At 36.6% G+C, this 25,763-nt stretch overlaps 1 protein-coding gene across 1 annotated transcript in view; it reads left to right on the forward strand.

Annotated features, from left to right (window-relative positions):
• Positions 1 to 13,036, forward strand: part of SRP68 (signal recognition particle 68) — a 53,287-nt gene extending 40,251 nt beyond the window's left edge. Inside the window, exons 12-16 of the mRNA XM_051995039.1 lie at positions 3,233 to 3,327; positions 4,581 to 4,710; positions 6,415 to 6,490; positions 8,964 to 9,016; positions 10,877 to 13,036. Of these exons, the coding sequence (XP_051850999.1) occupies positions 3,233 to 3,327; positions 4,581 to 4,710; positions 6,415 to 6,490; positions 8,964 to 9,016; positions 10,877 to 11,104 (582 nt within the window). The 3' untranslated portion in view covers positions 11,105 to 13,036. The remainder of the gene's footprint in view (positions 1 to 3,232; positions 3,328 to 4,580; positions 4,711 to 6,414; positions 6,491 to 8,963; positions 9,017 to 10,876) is intronic.
• The last annotated feature ends 12,727 nt before the right edge of the window (positions 13,037 to 25,763 follow it).

The raw sequence follows: 25,763 nt of genomic DNA on the forward strand, positions 1-25,763 counted from the left end.
AAGCTGTGGTCACTACCTTCACACAACATAACTTCTCATTGAAAAGATGGTAATTAGGACTTTAAGGTATACAAAGTGCTTTTCACACTACAGCTCTGTGAATATTATCCAAAATTACAGGTAATGAAGATGGGACTGAGGTTAAAAGTTAATAAATTTGCCCATGGTCACTCAGCTGGTAAGTGGACTCAAAGGACCACTCTTCTCTCCACCTCACCATAACATGTACATATAACAGTAAAAGGCAGCATGCAAGTCCCAAATGAAAGATCTAGGAAGAAAATGCCATAGTTCAGATGAGGGGGTAACCATTTTTAGCAGAAGTTTTCAAGTAACACTTAATTAGAATTAACAAATAATTATGTGGTTACTATGAATAAGACATTTAGGATACAAAGACAGACATGGATTAGTCCTTATTCTTTGGAAACATAACATTTACTAGGAATGGGAAGATAATGAAGGTAAAGGGATGCTCTGAGAATATTTTGAAGAGGGAAACAGCATTCCAACTGGAGGATGACCTGGATAGCTAAAGGAAGACAAGAATAAGAAAAAAGTAGTTTTGGGGCAACTAGGTGATACAGTGGACAGAACACCAACCCTGAAGTCAGGAAGACCTGAGTTCAAATCTGGCCTCAGACACTTAACACTTCCTAGCTATGTGACCCTGGGCAAGTCACTTAATCCTGAGTGCCTCAGCATAAAAAGAAAAAAGTACTTTCTGGATATGAAGTATAGTTATTACAAACGCTCAAAGGTGTGAGGAGATGGAGCTATTTTGGCAACATGGCTAGAACATACAAATATGTGAGTAGTGGCAATGAAAAATAAGGTTGTGAAGAGTTCAGTAGGATGCAGATATGGAGGGCCTTGAATATCAGTCTGAGGACTTTGGTTTTATCCAAAGTGTAACAGAGCTGTTGAAGGTCTTTGAGTAGGAGATTAACTTAGGCACAAGCTTTAGGAAGATGATTTTGGCAACGTGTGTAGGACGGGTTGAAGAGGGGAAATTGAAGCAGAATGGCTAATTAGACCATTATAATAGTTTAGGCAAGAGATGATGGAGGGTGTATTAGGATGGTGGTCATGTGAGTAGAGGAACAAAGGAGACAGATTCTAGATGTGGCTTTAGAATATATTCTAAATGTTCTTCAAAGGACGGCCTGAAACCTCCATTTGCAAAAGCTGATAAGTGAATATAAAATGAGGAAGTTATAAGACAAGATAGCAACTGTTTCTTAGATTTCTCTTTCTAGTAGTTTAGTAATGAAAGGGAGAAGATAGAACAAGGGGATAAGCAGGTCAAATAAATCAAGCTTATTTGTTTTAAGGCTGTAGTGTGAATGAATAAGAAAGCATTTATTAAGCATTTACTTTCTGCAAAGTACTGTGGCAAGCTCTGGGAATACAAATAGAAATGTAAAACAGGTCCCCAAAGTCCATGCTCTTAAGGAACTTACGTTCTAATCTTTGTTGTTCAGTTGTTTTTCAGTGATATCCAGCTTTTCATGACCCCCAACTGGGGTTTTCTTGGCAGCAATACTGGAATGGTTTGCTATTCTCCTTTCCAATTCATTTTACAGATGAGGAATTGAGGCAAATGGGGTTAAGTGCCTTAGCCAGAGTCACCTAGCTAGTAAGAATCTGAATAGTAAGATAGATGACATAGATTTTAATGAACTCGATTAGCAGAATGCCGGGGGAGGGGGGGGGGGGTAAAGGGAGGGGGTGGAGGGAGAGAACCTGAGCAGATGTTAGAAATGTTCCAGGATGAGGACAACAGTAAGACCAGAAGAGAAGGAATTCGGGGTGGAAGACAGTGCCTTCCTTCTTGAACTGGTTACTATAGAGTCAAGAGTTGGAGGGGAGGGAGGGAAGTGAAACCAAAAGAGTGATGATGTTTTGGAAGAACAGGAAAAAAACAGAAAACATGATGAAGATGAAGGGCAGATTTAATAAAGTAGTGGGATAGTTGAAAAGAGATTTTGATCCAGGGGAAATTTCTAAATTCAAACATTGAAGTAAGATTTTTAGATAAAAGTGTTATCTTCAGTAATCATAACAGTGTGCAATGATCAGTTATGATAGACTTAGCTCTTCACAGCAGTGAAATGATTCAAGACAATTCCAAAAGATTCATTATGGAAATGTTATCCACATCCAGAGAAAGAATTGTAGAGTATGAATGCAGATCAGAACACATTATTTTTACTTTGGAGTTGTTGGTTTTTTTTTCCTTTCTTTTTCCCTTTTGTTCTGATTTTTCTTTCACAACATGACTAATATGGAAATATGATTGATGTATAAGCTCTATCAGATTGCTTGCTCTCTGGGAAGGGGAAGAGGTAGATCAGAGAGAAAATTTTGGAACACAAAATCTTATAAAAATGAATGTTGAAAACTACCTTTACATAAAATTGAAAAAAATAAAGTATTATTTAATTAAAAAATTAAAAAAAGAAAAGTGCTATTTAAAAGTGCGCTCCTATGGGAACTTAATAGGTCAGTGAATTGGGAGCATAAAATGATCAAAAAGACATCAGTGTATGAATATTAAAATCATCCAGGATGAGGGTAGATATGAGGTGGAGAAGATTATAAGCTAAGTACTAAAATAATTGAGAAATGAGAGAGGGTAGCCTGAAGGTACAGCAACAAAGATCTGTACAAGGAGAGCTATAGGGATGTAGTGAACATCAATGGAGAGATTATTGAATGATTGAAATAGGAGTGATGGTCTGGCAGGGATAGTAGGGAGCACGAAATATGTCAGTTTCTCCTGGCATAGATTTTTTGGGGCATAAAAGAATGGCTAACATATGAAAAGAAAGATAGGTAAAGTTGATTTGGAATCTTAGGGGTAGGGTATTTTGGGGTTTGGCACAGATTCATGATTTCTTCTGTGCTAAAACATTAGGTATAGCAATCTCCACTGGGGAATCATTTCTTGCCTGCTTAATGGGTGGGAAAGGGAGGACTGAGAAGATTTAAACAGAAAGGAATAAATGAAACAAATTTAGTGTTCTTTTCACTATGCTACATTGTCTCTGGATTTCAGTGGGTAAACAGGGAAGAGAGAGGGCATAACATTTTATCACTAAATCCCATCTGAAAGGTTCTGCTGAGAATATTGGTATTTAACATAACAATGAGTCCACATTGTTTCTTCTGTCTCTTCTACTATTCCTTCTCCTAAAAACTAAATTTGAGATCTTTTCCTTTTGAGCAGAATCTGGTGGAACTGCTCCAATTGCCTGGCTTAGAGGAGGACAAAGTTTTCAAAAAAGAGATAGGACTCAAGACACTGGTATACAAGGCTTACAGGTAATTTCAAATACTACCCTTGAGGTTCTTATTTTTATAACAAAGGAAGTTAATTTCACCTCAAGAAAATTGTAGTAGTTTCATTTACAGGTAACATGTGATAATTGGAAGCATATTGCTTTCTATAAGTAAATTGATAAACCACTGCAGTGATTTGCCCAGTAACTAGAAAAAACATTTTTGTTCTTTAATTAACCATTTCTTTTCATAAGAATTTTTTATCACAGAATCATACTTCACTAATAATTGAGGGGACAGTCTGTGTTCACATATTCTCTTAATCTCCTTTTTTCTCTTCCTCCTATTTCCAGAAAAGCAGAGAAAAGGACTAAATAAGGAAATATTAAGCTGAATTAGGGAAAACAAAATTTGAAATCTTTCAAGCTATTCTTGATACTTAATTTGAAAATGAATAGACTAATCGCTTTCTCCATGCAAAACTGCAAAGTTTATCTTTACCATTCTTTGACTTCTCTTTCTGAACGTCTCTTTATTTCTTTTTTCAGTCCTTTATTTATCCTGTGTCTGCTGTGCACAGCCCTCCAATTAATCTAAAACTTTCCCTTCTTTTTAACTCCAATCAAAATTCTCATGCCCTGAAAGCTCAACTGCATTCACTAGTTAGTGATCTGATATTATTCTTTTTTATTATTAGTAATTACTTATTTGTGAGGCAGTTGGGGCTAAATGGCTTGCCCACTTAAATCACACAGCTGGTAAGTATAGGTATCTGAGGTCACATTTGAACTCGGGTCTTTCTGACTTTAGGGCCACCATACCATCTAGCTGCCCCTAATGATCTGGTTAAATTCATACTAAGATGTGAATGAGCCTTCACTCTCCAAAGGCAGAGTTTAATATCAATGATCCTTTTATTAATATAATTTGTCCAAGGTGGTGACTCCTCAGGTTATCCTGAGAAGGTCCAATTATCAGTCTTTTGACTGGGAAAAAGGAATGTTCCTGTACTGCTTGTCTACTTCAGAGGAACACCCTCTTTTACTTGTTCAGCCAATGGTTTTAAAAGCAGGAAATCAGTATTACAGATATGATTCAAGTACTCTTAAGTACATGGGGGTCAGTGCAGCAAACTTAAATATTTGAAATCTGAAGACCCTTTTTTTTTTATAATCCTTGTGCTAATAAATACTAAAATACTTGTTACCTTGGTTAAAATTTAACCTGAACATTTGGGAAAACTGTGGACTTAAGTAACATGTTGCTTTACATTGCTGTGATTTGTTTCTCACCAGGTGTTTCTTTATTGCTCAATCTTATGTGCTGGTGAAAAAATGGAGTGAAGCCCTGGTCCTATATGATCGAGTCCTAAAATATGCCAGTGAAGTGCAGTCTCAAGCAGGAGCCTCCCAAAACAGCCTAAAGGTTGGATATAAGTTCTTCACTGGGGCTTTTTATGGGGAGATGATCATGATGATGGCGAACATTTCTGTAGCTCTTACTATGTGCCATGTATTACATTAAGCACATTACAGTGTTATCTCATTTGATCCTCATAACAACCCAAGGAAGAAAAGTGTTAATTATTCTTATTTTAAAGATAAGGAAACTGAGGCAGACTGGCCCATGGTCACACAATTATTGTCTGAAGTCAGATTTGAACTCAGGTTGTCCTGATTTCAGGTGCAACATAGTAGTGTTGCTGCTAGGGATAAAATAGTTGGAATCCTTTTTTTAAGCTGGACTTGACAGGTAAGTCTTTATGGGCTGCAGACTTGTCACTCTGTGGCGGAGCTATTCTTGGAATTCAGGCTCCTGAGCTCTGAGAGAACAGGGGGTATAGAAGGGAAACTCCATTCTTCTGATTAAAATAATGCCAAGTTCAGCAGTCTGAAAGCTTTGCCACTAGGTATGATATTAGTTCTTCTAGCTCTGAGGCCTTTAAAACAAACATTGAAAGAAAATTTTCACTCAATTTGTGAAAGAAAGTGATTATAATGTTCTGCAACTTTACAGAGGTGATTATGATGTTCTTACAGTACCTTGTACAACTACTTAGGCAGACCAGGAAACAATACCCATTTTTGATATGCCTAGAATTATGCTTAGTTCTGAGTAGCAAATAGAAATAAAATATATCAATATCTATATCTGTGTGGATAGCTATAGATAGATAAAAATAGAGAATAATCTTCAAGAAATTCAGTATTTTGATAGATGAGGATTTTTTTCCCCATACACAGGAAACTGTTTTTGAACTTTAAAGGACAGGATATAATGTGTTAAGTTTGTCTTATAGACCAGTGCAGGAAGAATTGAGTTTGGTGTTATCTTGGGAAGGGAGGAGGAACAGGATGAGGGAATAAAAAATCAAAATCTTATAAATGTAAATGTTGATTCTTTATATATATAATTGAAAAAAATAAAATACTATTAAGTGTGGGGGGGTGGGGAGCGGAGATGAATTAAATGTGAGCTGAAATAGGAAGACATTAAAGGAAATGGGATTTTGAGGGTGTTGGCTATGAATAGAAGTAACCAGATGGGAATAATTCTAATCTATCTGTTCAGCGAAAGGAGATTGGCTTAGCTAGACTGTTGAGTAATAATAGGAGATAACATTAAAGAGAGAAAATGGGGCTGTTTGTGCCCATGCCAGGTGGAGGAATTTGAACATATAATGCCCTAATAAAGAATTTGTAGTTTCCTGATTGTCTTTTGAACCACATTAAAAATAGTGTTTCAGGAAGGCTAAACCAACAATAGTATACAGAATAGGTTAGAAAAAGGTGATTTGGAAGTTTGGGGTTTGAGAAAAGGAAGCATAACTAGGGACAGTTTAATGGATCTGCTTTACTCTGGGCCTCATATCTGTCCTATTTCTAAAACCAAAAAAAAAAAAAAATGAGAAAGAAAAACCCAATTGAATTGGTTTCCCCATTTGAAAGAATTTGAAGTTGTTTATTTATAGGAGTAAAGTTCTTTGAAAATATTAAATGGGGAAAAAACCCCTAAATTATGTTATTTCTAAGTAGTGCCCATTTTGGCCTGTTTTATCTGCCATACTATAGTGTTTTGTTTTGATGATCTTCCTCTCATCATAGAAAAATATTTTCTAAAATGTTATAGGAACTACCTGATGTCCAGGAGTTGATTACTCAGGTGAAATCAGAAAAATACTCTCTACAGGCAGCTGCTATCTTAGGTAAGCTCTGTACTTCTCAAAGATTATATTGAAAAGTCTGTACTCTTCTCTGTCCCTTTTCTTTTCAAAGTGTATCAAACATCACTTCCTTTTTCTTCCTCTAAGCTGCTTTTAGAAAGTTATAGCTTAAGAATTTCATCCTGGTAATTCTTTGAAATGTTTGAATGTTCTAATCCTTGTGCTTAATGTTCTAATCCTTGACTGTTCTCTGTTGAGTACTAAATCAGATGATTTTTAAAATATATATTTATTTATTTAAAACTTATACAAAATAAAAAAAGGGGGAAAAAGTGCAGAACATGAGAGGAAAAAAAGTGTAATAAATTTCCATTTTAAGAAAGCATATATAATAATAAAACATTGTATTCAGAACTTCCTTGTAGGTTTTCATTTGTTCTCTGTTCTTCTCACTTTTTCCTTTATTCTTTTTTTTCCCCTTTCTGTTCCATTCTCCTCCTTCCCCAAGCAGGCTATAATTAAGTATGGATATATGTGTGTGTGTGTGTGTGTGTGTGTGTGTGTGTGTGCGCGCGCGTACATATAGACACATATATCTGTATATCTAAAACAATGTGGCTGACATGTAATGTAAATTTCTTTCTTTTGATTAAATCTTTTTTTAATGTTGACTTTGTGATGAATGATAACTACCCCTACTTTTTTCCTAATAAATTCTATTCTTGACCATTGTGTTTGTGTATATCTCTTGTTTCCTTTCTATCCTTGCTAACTTTTCTCCTAGCATGACTTGCTAATATTTAACCTCCTCCCTTATCTCCCCCCTTCCTTCTCCCGCTGTGTATAATGATCTCCTGGTTCTGCTCATTTCACTTAGCATCAGTTCATGTAAGTCTGGTCAGGCCTCTCTGAGAGGTATGGAGTGTTATCTCTAGTGGATCTTCTCAGATTGTCATAGGAGGTTCTTGACTCCTTATCTGTTTTTCACTAGTCTATGTTTGCCCTGAGATAAAATTTTGATTTGTTTATGAGAAGAATCTGGAGAGCTTGAAATTTTCTGATCTACTCTACCATCTACCCAGAATTCTTCCTAAGCCATATGATTTAAAACCACATATTTTTAACTTTTTTTTTTTTTTTGGTCCTATACCCCTTCTCAGAATAAAAAATGCTTTTAACTGTATAATTAACAATAGTATTAGCAGCATTTGTGTAGCCTGTCAATATTTCCTCATTTGATCCTTACAACAACCCTAGGAGAAAGATGCTGTTGTTATTATTATTATGCTATTATACTAAAGCCAACAGAAGTTAAACAACTTGCCTAGGGTCACAGAGCTCCAAGTCCAACACTCTGTCCACTCTACCATCTAGTTGCCTCAAGTTACAAAGAAAACTAATTATATTGGAAAACAGTTATCAAAATATTTTTTGAAAAATCAAAACAGAAAAACAAGCCTGGACCCTAGGCTAAGAACCCCTAACTTAAAGGGATTAAGAAGAAAAGTTGTTACGCCGATTTGTCTCTTTCATTTAACTAACTTATTAAACTACTTATTTTGCTAGTGTTAGAACCCAGGCTGTTCCTACCAATTCGAACTTGCAGATTAGGTTCAGAAACTGCTTTCTCAGGTCTACTCTCCTAAACTTGGAACTCATGAGCTTCTATCAGTAAACCAACCAGGAAAGGCAATTAGCTCAAAGCAAAAATATCCACTAAGATGCTGAGTCCTTCTGATTTAGTAGGACTTCTACAGGTTGGCTGTTGACTGCTAGGACCAATTGTTACTTGAATCCAGTCTATTTTCTTTTCTGCTGCCAGAGACCTAAGCCTTTGAAGCTACCTTCTGCTTGGAATACTGCCTTTTTATGTTTTTCTCTCTGGAGAGCTTGCTCTCTGATTCCTTCCTTGATTTGATGACTCTCAGAACTGTTAAGAACTGTAACTGTTCAGTATTTGGACTCTAAAACCATAAAGATATAGTCAGTCTTCTATCCAGTAGCTGGCTACTTGCCCTGCCAGTTGTTTCAGATAATTCCTTTAGTACATGTAGACATATTTTTGAATTTTGTTAGCAAATTAGTTGCTGGTGACCTTTCTGGGTACCCCTACTTTCTGTGATTTCAACTACCTGGGCTGGGATAGGGAGTCAAATCTTTTCTTCTATATTAGGATATGGAAGAAATACAAAGGTAAGTCTAATACTTTTTTTCCCAATGAAATGCTAGTTTATCTTAGACTAAGTATATTCTCAAGTTTTGTCTTTATCTCTCCTAGAAGTAGATAGGAGTCCTAGAATATGAAAGGCTTATTGCCTTGGCTATGTGTTCCCTACATGTCTTTCTAACTATAAGAAAATGGGGTCAACACCTCTTACACAAAAGATAGCCTCTTATCTTGGGATTTAGGACTATAAACAGTCTTAGTTCATATTACACATAAATGTGTTGGATCTCTCTTGCATATATAACTTGTGTATTTTAATGTTTTATTGTTTCCTTCTGAATCTTTCAGATACAAATGACCCTCATGAAACAGAATGTCCTTCCCAAATCAAGGACAATAAGGTATTTGATATTCTTATATATACTTTGATATTCTGGGAGGAACAGTGAGAATCCAAAATTATGAAACTAGCTACTTACTAAATAATACCAGTTTGTGAGATGATTTTTTTGTCACATTTCCCCAAAAGTCCTCTGAAATATTTCTGTAATGGACACTTATTAAGTCTCTATGCCAGTGGTCTCCAAGCTTTTTTTTTATTGTACATACTTAGCAGTAAAACAAACTTGAGCATGCACTTCTATTGTATGCACCTTTGTTTATAAATTACAAACCTGCATTAATATATATTATAGGAAATAAAGATAGAAATTAAAAGGAATGTGACAAGGAATAAATATATTTTAAAAATTTTATCAGTACAGAAACTTATTTATTAAAATAATCATTTTATTGGTTTTTTATTAATACCTAATTGATATTATAGTAAACAATGCTATTGAATGTGCTTCATTACTTTCAAAAAAATCTCTGTGATTTCCTAAGGAATAGAGTAAACTTGCTAATATTATTCAGTTAATTTGATTGTTACCAGTTTTCATGAGAGGAAATTTTTTTTTCCTTTTAGTTGAAAGATAATACAGTACCTGGTACATAGTAGGTGCTTAGTACTTATTGATTGGTTCATCATTGTATGGAAATAACTACACTAGGGAGAAATGTGAAAATTGTTCAGAAGACCATTCAATATAATAAGTGTATAGAACAACTTTCACATTTCCCACACACAAAGCAAAAGCAAGAAGCAAAATGTCTCTGATTTCAACTCAGTAGAACATTTTCAATACAAATCTATTCTTTCTTTACATAATTCTGTTTAATGTATCATGTCATGCCCTGGTTTTCTATTCAGTTTTGGATATTTTAGTTGTGTTTTTGTTTGAACATGAGGGACAACAGGAAGGCCACTATAACTGGGCTGTAGAGGGCAGAAGGGATGGACACAGACATTCATCCCCACTTCTCCCTGTTCTGGGTGGGTGGGGCCACAGTATGAAGGGCTTTAAATTGTAACCAGATATTTATATTTTGTAGAGTCAAGAAGGCACCACTGGAGTTTTGAACAGGAGGAGAAAATAGCATGACTAGAGCTATGCTTTAGTTTAGAAGAATAGTTTGAGGCAGGGAATCCAAATAGGATATTACTGTAATCTAGGCAACAGGTGATAAGGCCTACAGACTTAATTGTGTGATTGGGAAAGGGTGTGTGGGTAGGGGGGTAGGAGAGATACTGTAAAGATTTTGCAGTTGTTTGACTATGTGGGTGAATGAAAGTGAGGAGTCGTGGATGGCGCCAAGAATGTGGACTTATAGGACTAAAAGAAAATTGAGGCCTTCAACAGAAATAGGGAATGGGAAAGTTTGGAAGAAAGGTAGGATTGGGGGAAAGATAATGTAATGAGATCTGCAGTGTTGATCATAACCCAACCATGTCTGTTTATCCTTTTCAAATTAACTTGTACTGACCCACAGCCTGCTAAGTTATAAAGTGTTATAGGAGGACAGGAAAAGGGCATTGTGGGTAGAGGGAGGAGTTTTCCAAGTGGCAGCTGTGTAGTGTCATGGTAAGGTTATAATTGCCCTTCAGGCTGACCCTCCACTTTACAGAAGAAGAGAGAGTGTCTGATTTTACAGTAGAGGGAAGGAATAAAGTTGGGTGATAATTGGTGAAGGGTAGATGCAATTTATTAGATTAGGGTTTGGATGTTAAACTATCTTTTTACCCTCAGTGGTTTTTAGACTTCTTAAATTTATGCCAGGACCCTCACTTTGAAGTCCATTGCTTTAGGCTGTGGTTAAAGGTGGGGTACCAGTTGCTGTTCATAATAACATCCCAGGTTTAATTTTTGTTTGATTTTCAGCCTCTTGTTGAACGATTTGACACTTTTTACCTGGATCCTTCCCTCGTCAGCAAGCAAGCCAACCTCGTTCACTTTCCACCAGGATTCAAACCCATCCCTTGCAAGCCCTTGTTCTTTGATCTGGCCCTTAACCACGTGGCTTTCCCACCCCTAGAGGACAAGGTGGAACAGAAGACCAAGAGTGGCCTGACTGGATATATTAAGGGCATTTTTGGATTCAGGAGTTAATCAGTCTTCTGCACTGGGAGATTTAGATTCTTACTGTGTATTGTGAGAAAGCTTCAGAATATTAAATTCAGGTCTGAAATTGCCCAGGGTGGGGATCTTAACATCTTCCCTATATCCTCTGTGTGTATGCACTTGCATACGTAATCAATGTGTTAGAGGGAAACCATACTCTTTTCCTGATCAGTGTGTGTGAATTTATTGTCTCCCTTAAGATCTGGGTAGGGGGCAATACAATTCTGTCCCATCAGACTCTTGGAACTTATATTTCTATCAGCAGTGCATTCAGGGAGAGTATATACCAGTCACGGACCACACCGAGAATCATATTTTTCCCATTAGTAAAATGGATTTTAAACCAAACTATCCTTCCTATTGGGATAATTGTGAGCATCTAGAATACTTGGATAACATTTATCATTACTATGAAAATGTATAAAATGTTGGTCCTGCCTTACTTCTCACTCCTAACTCAGTTATAAAGAGCTGTAGTATAAGAAAGGATCTTTATTTTTAAAGGAAATATGTTCTGAAATGATGAAACCAATCCTTGTATTAAAAAGCAAAGGTAGTGGACACCATAATACATTTTTATATAACCTAATTTAATATTTAGTGGTATCTTCCTGAGATTAAACCTTGCTACTACTACCTTGATTTTTCTTTCTGGGGTGATACTTTATTGTGTCTCTGCCCTATCAAAGCCTACCTGATAATTTTGCTATTGACAATGCTAGATAGGGATATATTAGAGGAGCCATCTTTAAAAAGAAAACTTCTATCCTGGTATTTCTAGAGACAGCTTACTGTTGTATTTGTATTACCCTTCCATTTTAAAATGGAGTTTCTTGCCTTGTCCATTTCAGCATTCATAACAGAATTTCTCCTTTACCTCTTAATGTCACAGTAAGTTGCACTGAATGGAATTTTACTGTCATAAGGATTAGAATTTTTAATGAGCCAGTAGCAAGGGTTTATGCTGCTGTGTTTAGTATTTAAAGACAGTCAAGAAAATAGATTTAGCACAGGAGCATTCTCTCCAGATAGCCTAGTCAGCCTTTCACATAGGGTCACTGGATATCAAACAGATTTGTTATAAGAGGCTAAGACAGCCAAATGTAAATGTATGTACACCTCCTGGTCATCAGATGCAATCAAGTTGTTCCTATGATTGGCTTTGTTGTGAATGGATTCAGGATCAGGATTCTGCACAAGCTACTCATATTAATCCCTGGACTGTTTTATACAATGACATTTTAGAAACCAAACAAAATACTTCCATTGGGATAGGAAGTGGGGAATGAAATTTATGATATTATGAATTTGACATGCTCTTTGTCTCAAATGGATAACTTTCATGTTCCTTTGATTCATTGTCTTCTAACTACTCTGGTACCAGCAATAGTAAGATTTGATCCATCAAGAACCTTCTTTCTCCCAAAGTGGGGAGATGAATGGGGAATAAGTGGGGGGAAAGAAACAATTTAGTCTACTTTTGTATTTTTTAAACATATGCTTAGATTGGTCCTTGTTAATTTTCATTTTAATTAAATCTGTTAGATGTTCAGTTAGGGTGAAAGGGAACAGGGTTCCCAAGCAAGCAAGATTTAATCTGAAGAAGCAGATGTTAGCTGCTGTCTCTTAATTTTAATTTATCAAGTAATGAAATTTTAAACACATCATTTGGCACAGGTAGTGATTTATCCCAAACTGTCTTTCTGTTTCTGTTTAGAAAATGTTCTGTTTAGGAAAATGTTGAATTGAGTCAGTTGATAGATTGGCTCAGCCCCTCTCCAGCTGCTGTGCCTCCTGGCTTTTTCCTCCTTTCATGTACATTGTTTTGATGTCCTGTCTCCTTTTCCAATTTTACATTAAATCAAATGAGAGTTCTTTGTTTCCCTATTTAAAATAAAACATTGATCTGGTTGAGTTCTCTTCCTGGTTGCCCAGTGGAACACTTGTGCTTTTCTCCATTAGCTGTGAAGCACCAAATTGTTCAGCTTCCAGCAAACTGTTGGGGATAGGAGCTACTTGAATACTTCTGCTTTTGAATTTCATATCTTAAAAGACCACAGCTGAGCATAAAGGCCTTCAAAAAACAAATGACATCATGCCTGAACTTGAAGGTTTTGTCTATCCTCCTGAAAACTAATGACCATTATTCTTCCAAAATAGAAAACTACCTCAATTTTGGCTTGCTCACTATGGTAATTTCTAGCATCTTCATTATAAAGAAATTTTATTTAAAAACCAGTTGAGAAAAAAAATGCCCAATTGAGTAACTAAGTGGCACAATGTATAGAGTACCAACCCTAGAGTCAGGATGACCTAAGTTCCTTGGATACTTACTATTTTTGTGACCCTGGGCAAGTCATTTAACTTCAGTTGTCTCAAAAAAAAAAAAACCCTCAAACTAATTGAAGTTTGTATACAGTGTATTAAAACAAATTCAAGGAACATTAACTTGAAAAACTTGAAATACCAGATGCTTAGGAAAATATCCAAAAATACAAAAGACATATACTGGTTGTAGCTGCAAAGGAATAAAAAACGGATTCATCTCTAAAATGTTCCCATTTTCAAAACAAAAAGAATAGATTGGAAACTTCCAGAGTCCCTTCCATGGAAACAGGAAAAATCTGAGAAGCCTTTTTGATACAGGGGAGACCATATTTGTGCTGCATAATTATGGATGGTATGCATTTCAGACATTGAAAGGCATGAAAACTGGTTATTGTCAGTACATTATTGAGCACTGAGGTTGACAGTGCTAAGGGACCAAACGAGGTCTGAATTAAACATGATTACAGATTCCAAGTAGCTAAAAGTAGACTATGATTAAGAAGGGAGAAATTAATCTAACAAAAAGATTGTTATGCTTATCATGGGATTTTTATTTTTTTTTGGCTTAGGCAATTGGGGTTAAAGTGACTTGTCCAGGGTCACACAGCTGGGAAGTGTTAAGTGTCTGAGGACACTGAATTCGGGTCCTCCTGACTTCAGATCTGGTGCTCTATCCTCTGCACCACCTAGCTGCCCCTATCATGGGAATTTTAAATTTTCCTTGATATTAAGCTATTGAGAATTACTAAAATCAGAGTTTCTCAAATGCTATCAATGAGCTGGTTTTGCTTTTCATCAGTTGTCCCATATTCTGGCAAACTAATTGTGATTTTGCAGAATGTATGGCTTTATTCAGCTCCATTAACAATACCAATTTTTGTATCCCAGAAGTCTAGTGTTTATGACCTTAATTTAAAAGTAGGCCAGTGTTGCCCTGGGGGGTCTCATTCCTCCCAAAGACATTCTGGCAAGAAGCAATGCTTCTGAGAGAAAGACAGGTAAGTCCATAGATCTTAGCATAATCGATCGCTGTTTTTTTTTCTATTGGATAGGACTGAGGTATAGAAAGCAAAGGTGTAAGTAACCAGAAATCGCCAGATATTTAGTCTTGAAACTAAATTGTATCTTATCACATGTATCTCATTTGTACCTAAGAAGTTCTACCCCTCTGATAGTTGGTAGAAAGCTTTGGGCAATTCATTTGTGCCATTCCACCAAGTTTTATTTTCTAAAATCTTTATTTTGATGACACACACACCCCCCCCCCCCCCAACCCTTCAGTATAGAGCCTTTTTGGATGATTTTCCCCCTCAGCTCTGACTTTAGGTCAGATTGTCTAAGCATAGCCTAATTGTTAGACTTGGAACTTTAGAAAAGAGGCTACTAATTTCCATCTTCTTACCACTTTTGAGATCTGCCTTTCTACTTTTCTAAATCTGTGTCTGTCTAAAGGTCTTCCCTGTTCTCAAAATAGTATCCCTTGCCTTCCCATTCTCCCCAGGGGAAGTGTTTGCCCAGTAGGGCCCTGGCTGTTCTGAGTGACACCACTGGAATAACTTCTATGAGCCCAAAAAAGGTGTCCTCTTTTTTTTTTTTTTTTTTTTTTTAAACATCGAAAATGTCTAGTTCAAACTCCTAGAAATAAGGACAGCTCAAGTGGGCTAAAAAAGAAAAAACATTACTGAGTTTACTGTTCTTTCTGTACTGAAGCTGTGGAGATAAGGAAAAAGATGAGATAGTGGGTTTTTGTTTTTGTTTTTTTTTTTTGGCGGTGGTGGGATGGAGTGGGGTGAGGTTGTTTATTTTAGCATAAATCCCATTAATTCTGACTTTGCTTTTAAACCTTAACTATTTTATATTTCTCATCTTTTATCTTGGGGCCTTATGAGCTTAAATTTTCTCTCCATCTCAAGTAGAGTTACCTTGGAGCAACTGTGGTTTATTGATATGATTATTATCAGAGGTCTTTTTTGCAATTTAACTTTTGCATAATAAAGTTTCCAGATACTTGAACTTCAGCCTTTGCCCTTCAAGACAAGGAGTGAAAAAGAGGCCAGGACAGAGTTCCCTTGATCCTGAAAATTTGATGTTTTGTCTTCATCAGGTTTGGGATAGCCACAGGCACTTGTAATCTTAGTGGCAATGGTAATATGGATAGGCCTAGAGAATCTAGAAAGCTTATGAAAATGCCATAACTAGCAAATTCTGGACTGCAGACCTCAGAGAGGCACTGAAGCTGAGAAAAAATGTGATTTTCCTAGGAATTTTCAGACAACTACTATGAACTTGCCAGAGTTAAAATGTACCTTTGTCTTGGGGATGAGAGGGAGAAGCCTAATTTAAATAGGGAACAAGAAAGGAGCCATTTCCGAAATGCTCTAGCTTTTCACTTTTAGTAAGCTACTAGTGGCTTTTGTGCAAGCCATTTATGTATGGTTCAGTAATGCCAGAAGAGTGACTTATTTTCATAGAAGGTCCAGTCTGTGTATTCATGCTTAATTTTAGTGTAAATAGTACCTCCCTCAACCCATGAAAGGAGAATGTGCTGATAGCATAGTAGATTTGTCTTTTTTTTCTTTTTCCTCCCTCTCCTAGTTTACCTCCTCATTCTCTCTGTCCAGCTGGATTCAGATTCCTATGTAAGCTTAAAGATACAGGACAACATGACAGTTTTTTTCAGTTCTAGTTGATGAGAAGCCTTAGGGAAAACCACAGTTTATTGGGTTTTATCCTCTGGTTTTCCCAGGGCAGTACTAGATTTACCTATACTATTTCCCTGGCTAGGCCCAAAGCCAAGGAACATTCCAAAGTTATCCTCCCTAAAGCTGCCTTTCAGATTCTTTTTTTTTGACATCTCCAGGGAAGTGACGCCCAATTAACTCCTACCTGGCAGCAAATTATTTTTCTCTAATTGTAAATTTTTTTTTTCAAATCAAACAAATACTTGTTTTCTCTTCTATCCTTTCTTCTTCCCTCTCCCCCCCACAAAAAAAAATGGGGGGGGAAAAACCTATTGAATTCGCAACAGCCACATTGGTTATGTCCAAAAATGTTTCTGTATACTGAGTCCATTTCCCTGTCAGAAAATAGGTAGCATGCTTTATCATTTGTCCTCTGAAATCATGGCAATGGCATTGATGGATGGTTTTTAAGTTTTTCAAAAGTTTTATCCTTAAAATGTTTCATTATACACATTATTCTCCTGATTTAGCTCCCTTTCCATGAATCCATGCAAGTCTTTCCAAATCCCTTTTGTGATTTTTCACAACATGGTATTATTCCATTACAGTATTACCATAATCACTTTCTTTAAGTATTTTTGTACATCTGGGCCCTTTTTCTCTCTTTAATCTCTTTTGAGTATAAAACTAGTAATGATATTGCTAAAGTCAAAGTTTATTAACTTTGAGGGCATAGTTCCAAATTGCTTTCCAGAAGAGAAGGACCAATTTACAGTTTCACCAGTTGTGCACTAATGGACCTGTTTTTCCACAGCCCCTTCAACATTTAACATTTTCCTCCTTTGTCAACTTTGCCAGTTTGATGGGTATGAGATGGGACTGAGGGGTCGACTGAATTAATTCACATTTCTTCAGTAATGATTTGGAGCATTTTTAAATAGTACACTCATTATTTTCCCCAAACCCTTTGGGTCATCTAAAGAGCCTCCTCCAGATGGAGCTTCTCATACTTGGTGGTCCAGTGTGGTGAAGGAGCAGATATCCTAAAAGATTCAGAGGAAATAATCTTTTAGGGAAATACATGGTCATTAGCAACCTTTGTCCCTATACAGAGAATAACTTTCCTGACATGGCAACAGGCTATAGTATGTTAAAGGTTCCTGTTATGAGAATTCTAGGAGCTTGATACTTCTCTGCTACTATAGCAATAATAGTTTTTACCTTTGTTATGAATATCAATTTCCTGGGAGGGATAATGAGACATGAATGCAATCTTTTTATCTTCAGCAAGGCTTTACAACCTTTGTACTAGACCTCCCCTGTTCCCCTTCTTCAGGGAAAGCCAGTACTTGGTCATTAGCACACTTCTGCCCAGCACCGGGGCTAGGGAAGAAGGAATATGTCTGAAAGGTAGCTGAGCCTTCCAGTATTGGCAGCCTCCATTTAGACAGAAAAAAGGTACCCAGTATCTGGGCCATGTGGGTGAGTCTGGGTGAGTGGGTGAGAGTAGGAATACAAATCCTCATACTAAAGTAAGCTAAGTTCTATCATTCCCATGGAGTCTGACTAGGGAATTGGCGCTGCCATTACCTTTGATCAGAGTGTGATCCCGCACTCCAGCCTTAGCAGTTATGGTAGCTCAGCGACTCTGCTGTTAAAGCCTTTCACCACCTGGCCCGTTAGCTTTTTGACCTTGTGATAGAAACCTTGCCCACACTTGAATTTTTGTCTCATTGACATTGGGTCTCTGGTACTGTTCTCCATGGTGCACACTCCATTGTGCGCCTTTGCCCCCTCTTGCCCTCGTTATCTCTGCTTCTTAGAATCTTGTTTGCTTGATGCCTTTCCTGACCGCCCCACCCACCAAGAACAGGGCTGTCTTACATCTGTTCTAGAGCTAGGATGGCCCTGAATTCCTCTTCCTCATGTTAGATGATGCCATTCTTAATAGGTGTAGGAGGAGAAAAATCTCCATCTTGCTGAAATTGACTGGGAGTCAAGGGAAAAGGTAAAAAGCAAGTCCTTAGAGTGCAGACCCACCAGGGCTGCTCCTGCGCCCATGGCAGAGCAGGGCTACCTTTGTTTTATAGGTTTTGAGGGCCTCAGCTGGCAGCCAATCAATGGAAGTTCCCCAGCCCCATCAGTTGCCTAAATCTGTTGGCCAACAGTTGTTGGCCAGATGTCAAGGGCTGCCCTGATCCACATCCTGTACACTTGGATTTGGGCTGTAAACTTCTGGAAATTTTAATGGTTATTCTTCCTTTCCTAATGGGGCAGCCAGGCAGTGTAGTAGAATGCTGGGCCTAGTATCAGGAAGAACTGACTTCGAATTCAGCTTCCCACACTAGCTTTAGGATCCTGGACACGTGGCTGCGAGCTGAATCAGGGTGTGTTATCTCATCTGTAAAAACGAGGATCACAATAGCACCTCCTCCAAGCATTGTGAGGATCAGATGAGAAAAGAGGTGTGAAGGGCTTAATGCAATGCCCAGCACAAAGAAAGCTCGTCAAGACCAACTATTACGCAGTTGTGGATTCCTGATTTCTGGGTGGTGGGTACAAACAGGAAGTTTTCCCTGTCTTTTTGTTTAAAAATATTTTGATTAGATTTACAAGATATATATGTACATACACATGTAGAGACACGCATCCTGGCACATCCACTTATACATGTGTGTGAACGTGTATGCACAGTGTTTCCTCACTGGGATGGGCAGTCCCCCCCACACACACACACTCTTAGCTGGGACATCCCACTGGTGTTAGCCCCATCGAGGCTCGGCAGGCTGCAAATGTATTCGTGCCACTTTGGTTTACAGCATCCCTTGTTAGAGGTCCATGACCCCTGAGCTCCAAATCCCTGGCCTGCTCCCACTGACCTGCCTGCTCTTCACCTAGAGCTCAATGGCTACATGAGAAAAATATAACATGCTCCTATGGCTGCCAGGTTTCACAAATCATTAGTTGATCTTTTTAGATTCCTCTGACAGTAACACTTGTGCTCATATAGATCCTGAGAAGTGAATAGTAGTCATCCATTTCTGTATGTCTTATGCTTCTGGGGTTTAATTCATTTAATTAAGAAAATAAAATGAACACCAAGTTACTAAAATAAAAAAATGGAAAAGGTGAAATTGCAATAAATAAAACTGTTAGAAAGTATGTTGTCCACTTACATGGTAACAAAACTTAGACATAGATGAACACTTACAAAAATAAAAATTAACAGAATAAGAAATAGATGATTTAAGCATCCAATCTTAGAAAACCAGCAATAAAGCTCCAAACGAGGGAAATTTAGACCCAGATAGATTTACAAATATACTCTTATCAAACACTCAAACCATTCCAATATTACATAAAGAGTTTGCAAAAATAGGGACTCTTAGAGGGACAGGTTGGGTTTCTCCTTACTCTGAGAGAATGAATATATAAAATTCAAATGAATTCTAAGAATTGTAGTCCCAGACAGACACCATTATTTTCTCCATACTTTGAGAGGCAGTCTTGTTCTGTAACTCTGAGGAGAGGAATATAACTTGGAGAGGTAAGAGAATAGAGTTTAGTTTCTCCTCATCTTCTTCCTCATTGGAGGGAAGTACTATAGGGATACTGGCTTTGACAGCATCCACCAGAAAAAATGAGGCTCTGGGTGTTGTAGCTTTGGTCCTAGTGACCAAACCTCTGCTCATGAGGTAATACAGTAAGAACAGCTGGTATTAAACATTTCCCCCCAAAACCTGAGATGCATTCTCCAACAACTACACTAATAAGGACAGAGTGCCGTACCAATTTTGGGACAGTGGTTATCTACTAATAAAATCTAGCAGGGGCTGACAGAAAAAGAAATTCCATTAAAGATATAGGATTTTTTTTTAAATTTTTTATTTAATAATTACATTAAATTGACACTCGTTTCTGTTCCGATTTTTTTTTCCCCTCCCTCCCTCCACCCCCTCCCCTAGATGGCAAGCAGTCCTTTATATGTTGGATATGTTGCAGTATATCCTAGATACAATATATGTTTGCAGAACCGAACAGTTCTCTTGTTGCGTAGGGAGAATTGGATTCAGAAGGTATAAATAATCCGGGAAGAAAAACAAAAATGCAGATAGTTTACAGTCATTTCCCAGTGTTCTTTCTTTGGGTGTAGCTGCTTTTGTCCGTCATTTATCAATTGAAACTCAGGTCTCTTTGTCAAAGAAATCCACTTCCATCAAAATATGTCCTCATACAATATCGTTGTCGAAGTGTATAATGATCTCCTGGTTCTGCTCATTTCACTTAGCATCAGCTCATGTAAGTCTCGCCAGTAAAGATATAGGATTATAAAATATCTGAGAATCCAATACTACTTTGTTCTAGAGACTTTTAAACATAGTTTTTGCAGAAATAAAGGAAGATATAATTAAATATTCTTGATCCATGCCAATATAATAAATATAAGAATACATTAACTTACAGATATAATGAAATATTAAATGCCAAAGAGTTGCTTTACAGAATTAGACAAAATAACAAACTTTATTTAGACTGTCAAGAATATTAAGGCATGTGAAAAAGGAAGAAATGAAAATCCAGCCTTACCAGATCTCAAGCTATACTATAAAGTAATCTTCAAAACTACTTGGTATTAGTTAAAAGCTAACCAATGCAACAGATTAAGTAAAAAAAAAAAAAAAACTGTTATTGACAAAAATTGCTGGGAAATCTGGCAGAAATTAGAGCTAAATCAACAACCTATACCACATGGAATAAATTCCAAATGCATATACAACATAAATATAAAAGGTTATAACATAGAGAAAAAAGAATTTGGGGGAGTCATCAAAGAAGTTAAGATGAACAATTCTGATTATATAAAATTGCGAAGTTTGAGTAAAATCAAAATAATATTAATAGGAAAAAATAAAATGGATACTTTTTGCAGTAAATTTTGTTGATAAAAGTGGTATTCAAAATTTATGGGAAATTAATAAATTGTTTAAGAGGTGTTTATAAACAGAGCAACAAACTGAACAACTGTATGAGGCAAAATGCTGTAATAAGAGAAATTCCAATTTTAAAAATCCTGAGGTTCCATTTCACATTCATCAGATTGAAAAGATGAACAAAAAATAAAAAATAAACTGGGTGTGTGACCCTAGATGAATCATTTATGCTCTCAGTCCTATAGATCCAAAGACCAGGTTTTTGAGAAGATGCCAACCTTCACTGATAGAAGAAATTTTCCTAGTTTGTGATTCCCTTATGCCCAAGAAGTCAGAATTTAATCTCTATTCTGTGCGCTAAACACTGGAGATCCAAATGGAAAAACAAGACAATCTGCCTTCGAGGAGCTCACATTCATTGGTCTAGGCTAACAGTGGAGAGGTTGGGTTCCCTCTCCATAGAGTTTGCAATGAGAGAATATTATGTGTAAAGTGTAAAGATTACACAAAGTATAAAATGTATATAAAGTGCAGGCATCTCAGGAAAGTAGCTCCTTTCTGAGTGAGACAGGGGAAAAAGTGAAGGGGAAATGGAAATGAAGAGGGAGACAAGACAGAAGAGAAGACTCTAAGGAAAGGATGAAGTCAGAGTAAATAGTCACAGGCAAAAACAAAACAAAAACAAACATTCAGCTATGAAGGACTGATTACAAAGAACAGGGTAGCCTCTGCAATAAGAGTCGAGAAAGAGATTAAAGGAATTAGAGTAGGCAATGAGGAAACCAAACTATCACTCTTTGCAGATGATATGATGGTATACCTAGAGAACCCCAGAGATTCTACTAAAAAGCTCTTAGAAATAATTCATAATTTTAGCAAAGTAGCAGGATACAAAATAAATCCCCATAAATCCTCAGCATTTTTATATACCACCAACAAAATCCAAGAGCAAGAGATACAAAGAGAAATTCCATTCAAAATAACTGTTGATAGCATAAAATATTTGGGAATCTACCTACCAAAGGAAAGTCAGGAATTATTTGAGCAAAATTACAAAAAGTTTCCACACAAATAAAGTCAGACTTAAATAATTGGAAAAATATTAAGTGCTCTTGGATCGGCCGAGCGAATATAATAAAGATGACAATACTCCCTAAACTAATCTATTTATTTAGTGCTATACCAATCAGACTTCCAAGAAAATATTTTAATGATTTAGAAAAAATAACAACAAAATTCATATGGAACAATAAAAAGTCGAGAATCTCAAGGGAATTCATGAAAAAAAAAATCAAATGAAGGTGGTCTAGCTGTACTTGATCTAAAATTATATTATAAAGCAGCAGTCACCAAAACCATTTGGTATTGGCTAAGAAATAGATTAGTTGATCAGTGGAAAAGGTTAGGTTCACAAGACAGAATAGTCAACTATAGCAATCTAGTGTTTGACAAACCCAAAGATTCTAACTTTTGGGTTAAGATTTCATTATTTGATAAAAACTGCTGGGATAACTGGAAATTAGTATGGCAGAAATTAGGCAAGGACCCACACTTAACACCATATACCAAGATAAGATCAAAATGGGTCCATGACCTAGGCATAAAGAACGAGATTATAAATAGATTAGAGGAACATAGGATAGTTTATCTCTCAGACTTGTGGAGGAGAAAGAAATTTGTGACCAAAGATGAACTAGAGACCATTACTGATCACAAAATAGAAAATTTTGATTATATCAAATTAAAAAGCCTTTGTACAAACAGAATGAATGCAAACAAGATTAGTAAGGAAGCAACAAACTGGGAAAACATCTTTACAGTTAAAGGTTCTGATAAAGGCTTCATTTCCAAAATATATAGAGAACTGACTCAAATTTATAAAAAATCAAGCCATTCTCCAATTGATAAATGGTCAAAGGATATGAACAGACAATTTTCAGAGGATGAAATTGAAACTATTACCACTCACATGAAAGAGTGTTCCAAATCACTATTGATCAGAGAAATGCAAATTAAGACAACTCTGAGATATCACTACACACCTGTCAGATTGGCTAAGATGACAGGAAAAAATAATGATGAATGTTGGAGGGGATGCGGGAAAACGGGGACACTGATGCATTGTTGGTGGAGTTGTGAACGAATCCAACTATTCTGGAGAGCAATCTGGAATTATGCCCAAAAAATTATCAAACTGTGTATACCCTTTGATCCAGCAGTGTTTCTATTGGATTTATACCCCAAAGAGATACTAAAAAAGGGAAAGGGACCTGTATGTGCCAAAATGTTTGTAGCAGCCCTGTTTGTAGTGGCTAGAAACTGGAAAATGAATGGATGCCCATCAATTGGAGAATGGCTGGGTAAATTGTGGTATATGAATGTTATGGAATATTATTGTTCTGTAAGGAATGACCAGCAGGATGAATACAGAGAGGCTTGGAGAGACCTACATGGACTGATGCTAAGTGAGATGAGCAGAACCAGGAGATCATTATACACTTCGACAACGATATTGTATGAGGATGTATTCTGATGGAAGTGGATTTCTATGACAAAGAGACCTAACTGAGTTTCAATGGATAAATGATGGACAGAAACAGCTACACCCAAAGAAAGAACACTGGGAAACAAATGTGAACTATTTGCATTTTTGATTTTCTTCCCGAGTTATTTTTACCTTCTGAATCCAATTCTCCCTGTGCAACAGGAGAACTGTTCGGTTCTGCAAATATGTATTGTATCTAGGATATACTGCAACATATTTAACATATATAGGACTGCTTGCCATCTTGGGGTGGGGAGGGAGGGGAAAAAACAAAACATAAGCGAGTGCAAGGGATAATGTTGTAAAAAATTACCCTGGCATGGATTCTGTCAATACAAAGTTATTATTAAATAAAATAAATTTTAAATTAAAAAAAATTAAAAAAAAAAAAGAACAGGGGAGGGAGGGAGAGGGAGCAAAAAGGAGGGGGAAGAGGAGGAGTTTGGGGTTTAGTGAAAAAGGGGAGAAAAGAGGTTTGGCCTGAGAGGGTTCCAACTATAGATGTATTATTACTAAATGGATGCAACTATAGAAGGATTATTCTTTTTCTTTCTCCTTTTCTTGTTCCTTATAAAAAGGAGGTAGGAGAAAAAGAGAAGAAACATGACATAATGGAGTTAAAAATAAACCTACTCACCCAAATTGTTGAAAATTAATGGTATTCATTATTCTCCATTTGTTAAATGGTCAAAGGATATGAACAGACAATTTTCAAATGAAGAAATAAAAACTATTTGTAGCCACATGAAAGATGCTTCAAATCACTATTGATCAGAGAAATGCAAATTAACTCTGAGATACCACTACACACCTGTCAGATTGGCTGAGATGACAGAAAAAGATAATGACGAATGTTGGAGGGGATGCGGGAAAACTGGGACATTGATACATTGTTGGTGGAATTGTGAATCCAATCATTCTGGATAGCAATTTGGAATTATGCTCAAAAAGTTATCAAACTGTGTATACATACCCTTTGATCCATCAGTGTTTCTACTGGGCTTATATCCCAAAGAAATATTAAAAAAGGGAAAGGGACATGTATGTGCCAAAATGTTTGTGGCAGCTCTTTTTGTAGTGGTGAGAAACTGGAAACTGAATGGATGCCCATCAATTGAAGAATGGTTGGGTAAATTGTGGTATATGAATGTTATGGAATATTATTGTTCTGTAAGAAATGACTAGCAGGATGATTTCAGAAAGGCCTGGAGAGACTTACATGAACTGATGCTGAGTGAAATGAGCAGAATCAGGAGATCATTATATATTTCAACAACAATACTATATGTTGATCAATGATGGATGTGGCCCTCCTCAACAATGAGATGATTCAAACCAATTTCAATTGTTCAGTGATGAAGAGAGCCATCTACACCCAGAGAGAGAACCGTGGGAACAGAATGTGGAACACAACATAGCATTTTCACTCTTTCTGTTATTGTTTGCTTGCATTTTGTTTTTCTTCTCAGATTTTTTTTTCCTTCTTGATCCGATTTTTCTTGTGCAGCAAGATAACTGTATAAATATGTATACATATATTGGCTTTAACATACATTTTAGCATATTTAACATGTATTAGACTACCTGCCAACTAGGGGAGCGGGTGAGGGAAAGGAGGGGAAAAGTTGGAATAGAAAGTTTTGCAAGAGTCAGTGTTAAAAAATTACCCATGCATATGTTTTGTAAATAAAAAGCTTTAATAAAAAACATTTAAAAGAAAATTAGTGGCATTAATTTATTGTTGTTTGTCCTTTATTGTCGAAGACCAGTGACATCATGAAGTTAATATCTTGTCTTGCTCCTAAATTGGATTTAAATGAGGCAAAGCTGCACCAACTCATCAGCTTTACTCTCTCTTTCTATCCAAGTCTAGTGGCAGGACAAAAGTCAAGGTTACTGGTGTTGGCAGGAGGGGACCTTGCCTTTCTAATTTAAGGTCTTCTTCAGGTCTCAGTTTGTCACCCGTTCAATGATTAAGGGTTAAATAAAAATTGAGACAAAAGAATTTACCCACAAAAGGGAGGAGGGTGGCAGAATGTATCAGAAAGCAAAATCCACCAATACTTGTTTACAAAAAAACACTTAAATGTAAAGATTTACACAGTTTAAATGAGGGACTGAAGCAGAATCTGCTTCTCATCAGATGGATCCAAAAAAGAAGC

Source organism: Antechinus flavipes, chromosome 4 (genome assembly GCF_016432865.1).
Source record: "Antechinus flavipes isolate AdamAnt ecotype Samford, QLD, Australia chromosome 4, AdamAnt_v2, whole genome shotgun sequence".
Lineage (NCBI taxonomy): Eukaryota > Metazoa > Chordata > Mammalia > Dasyuromorphia > Dasyuridae > Antechinus > Antechinus flavipes.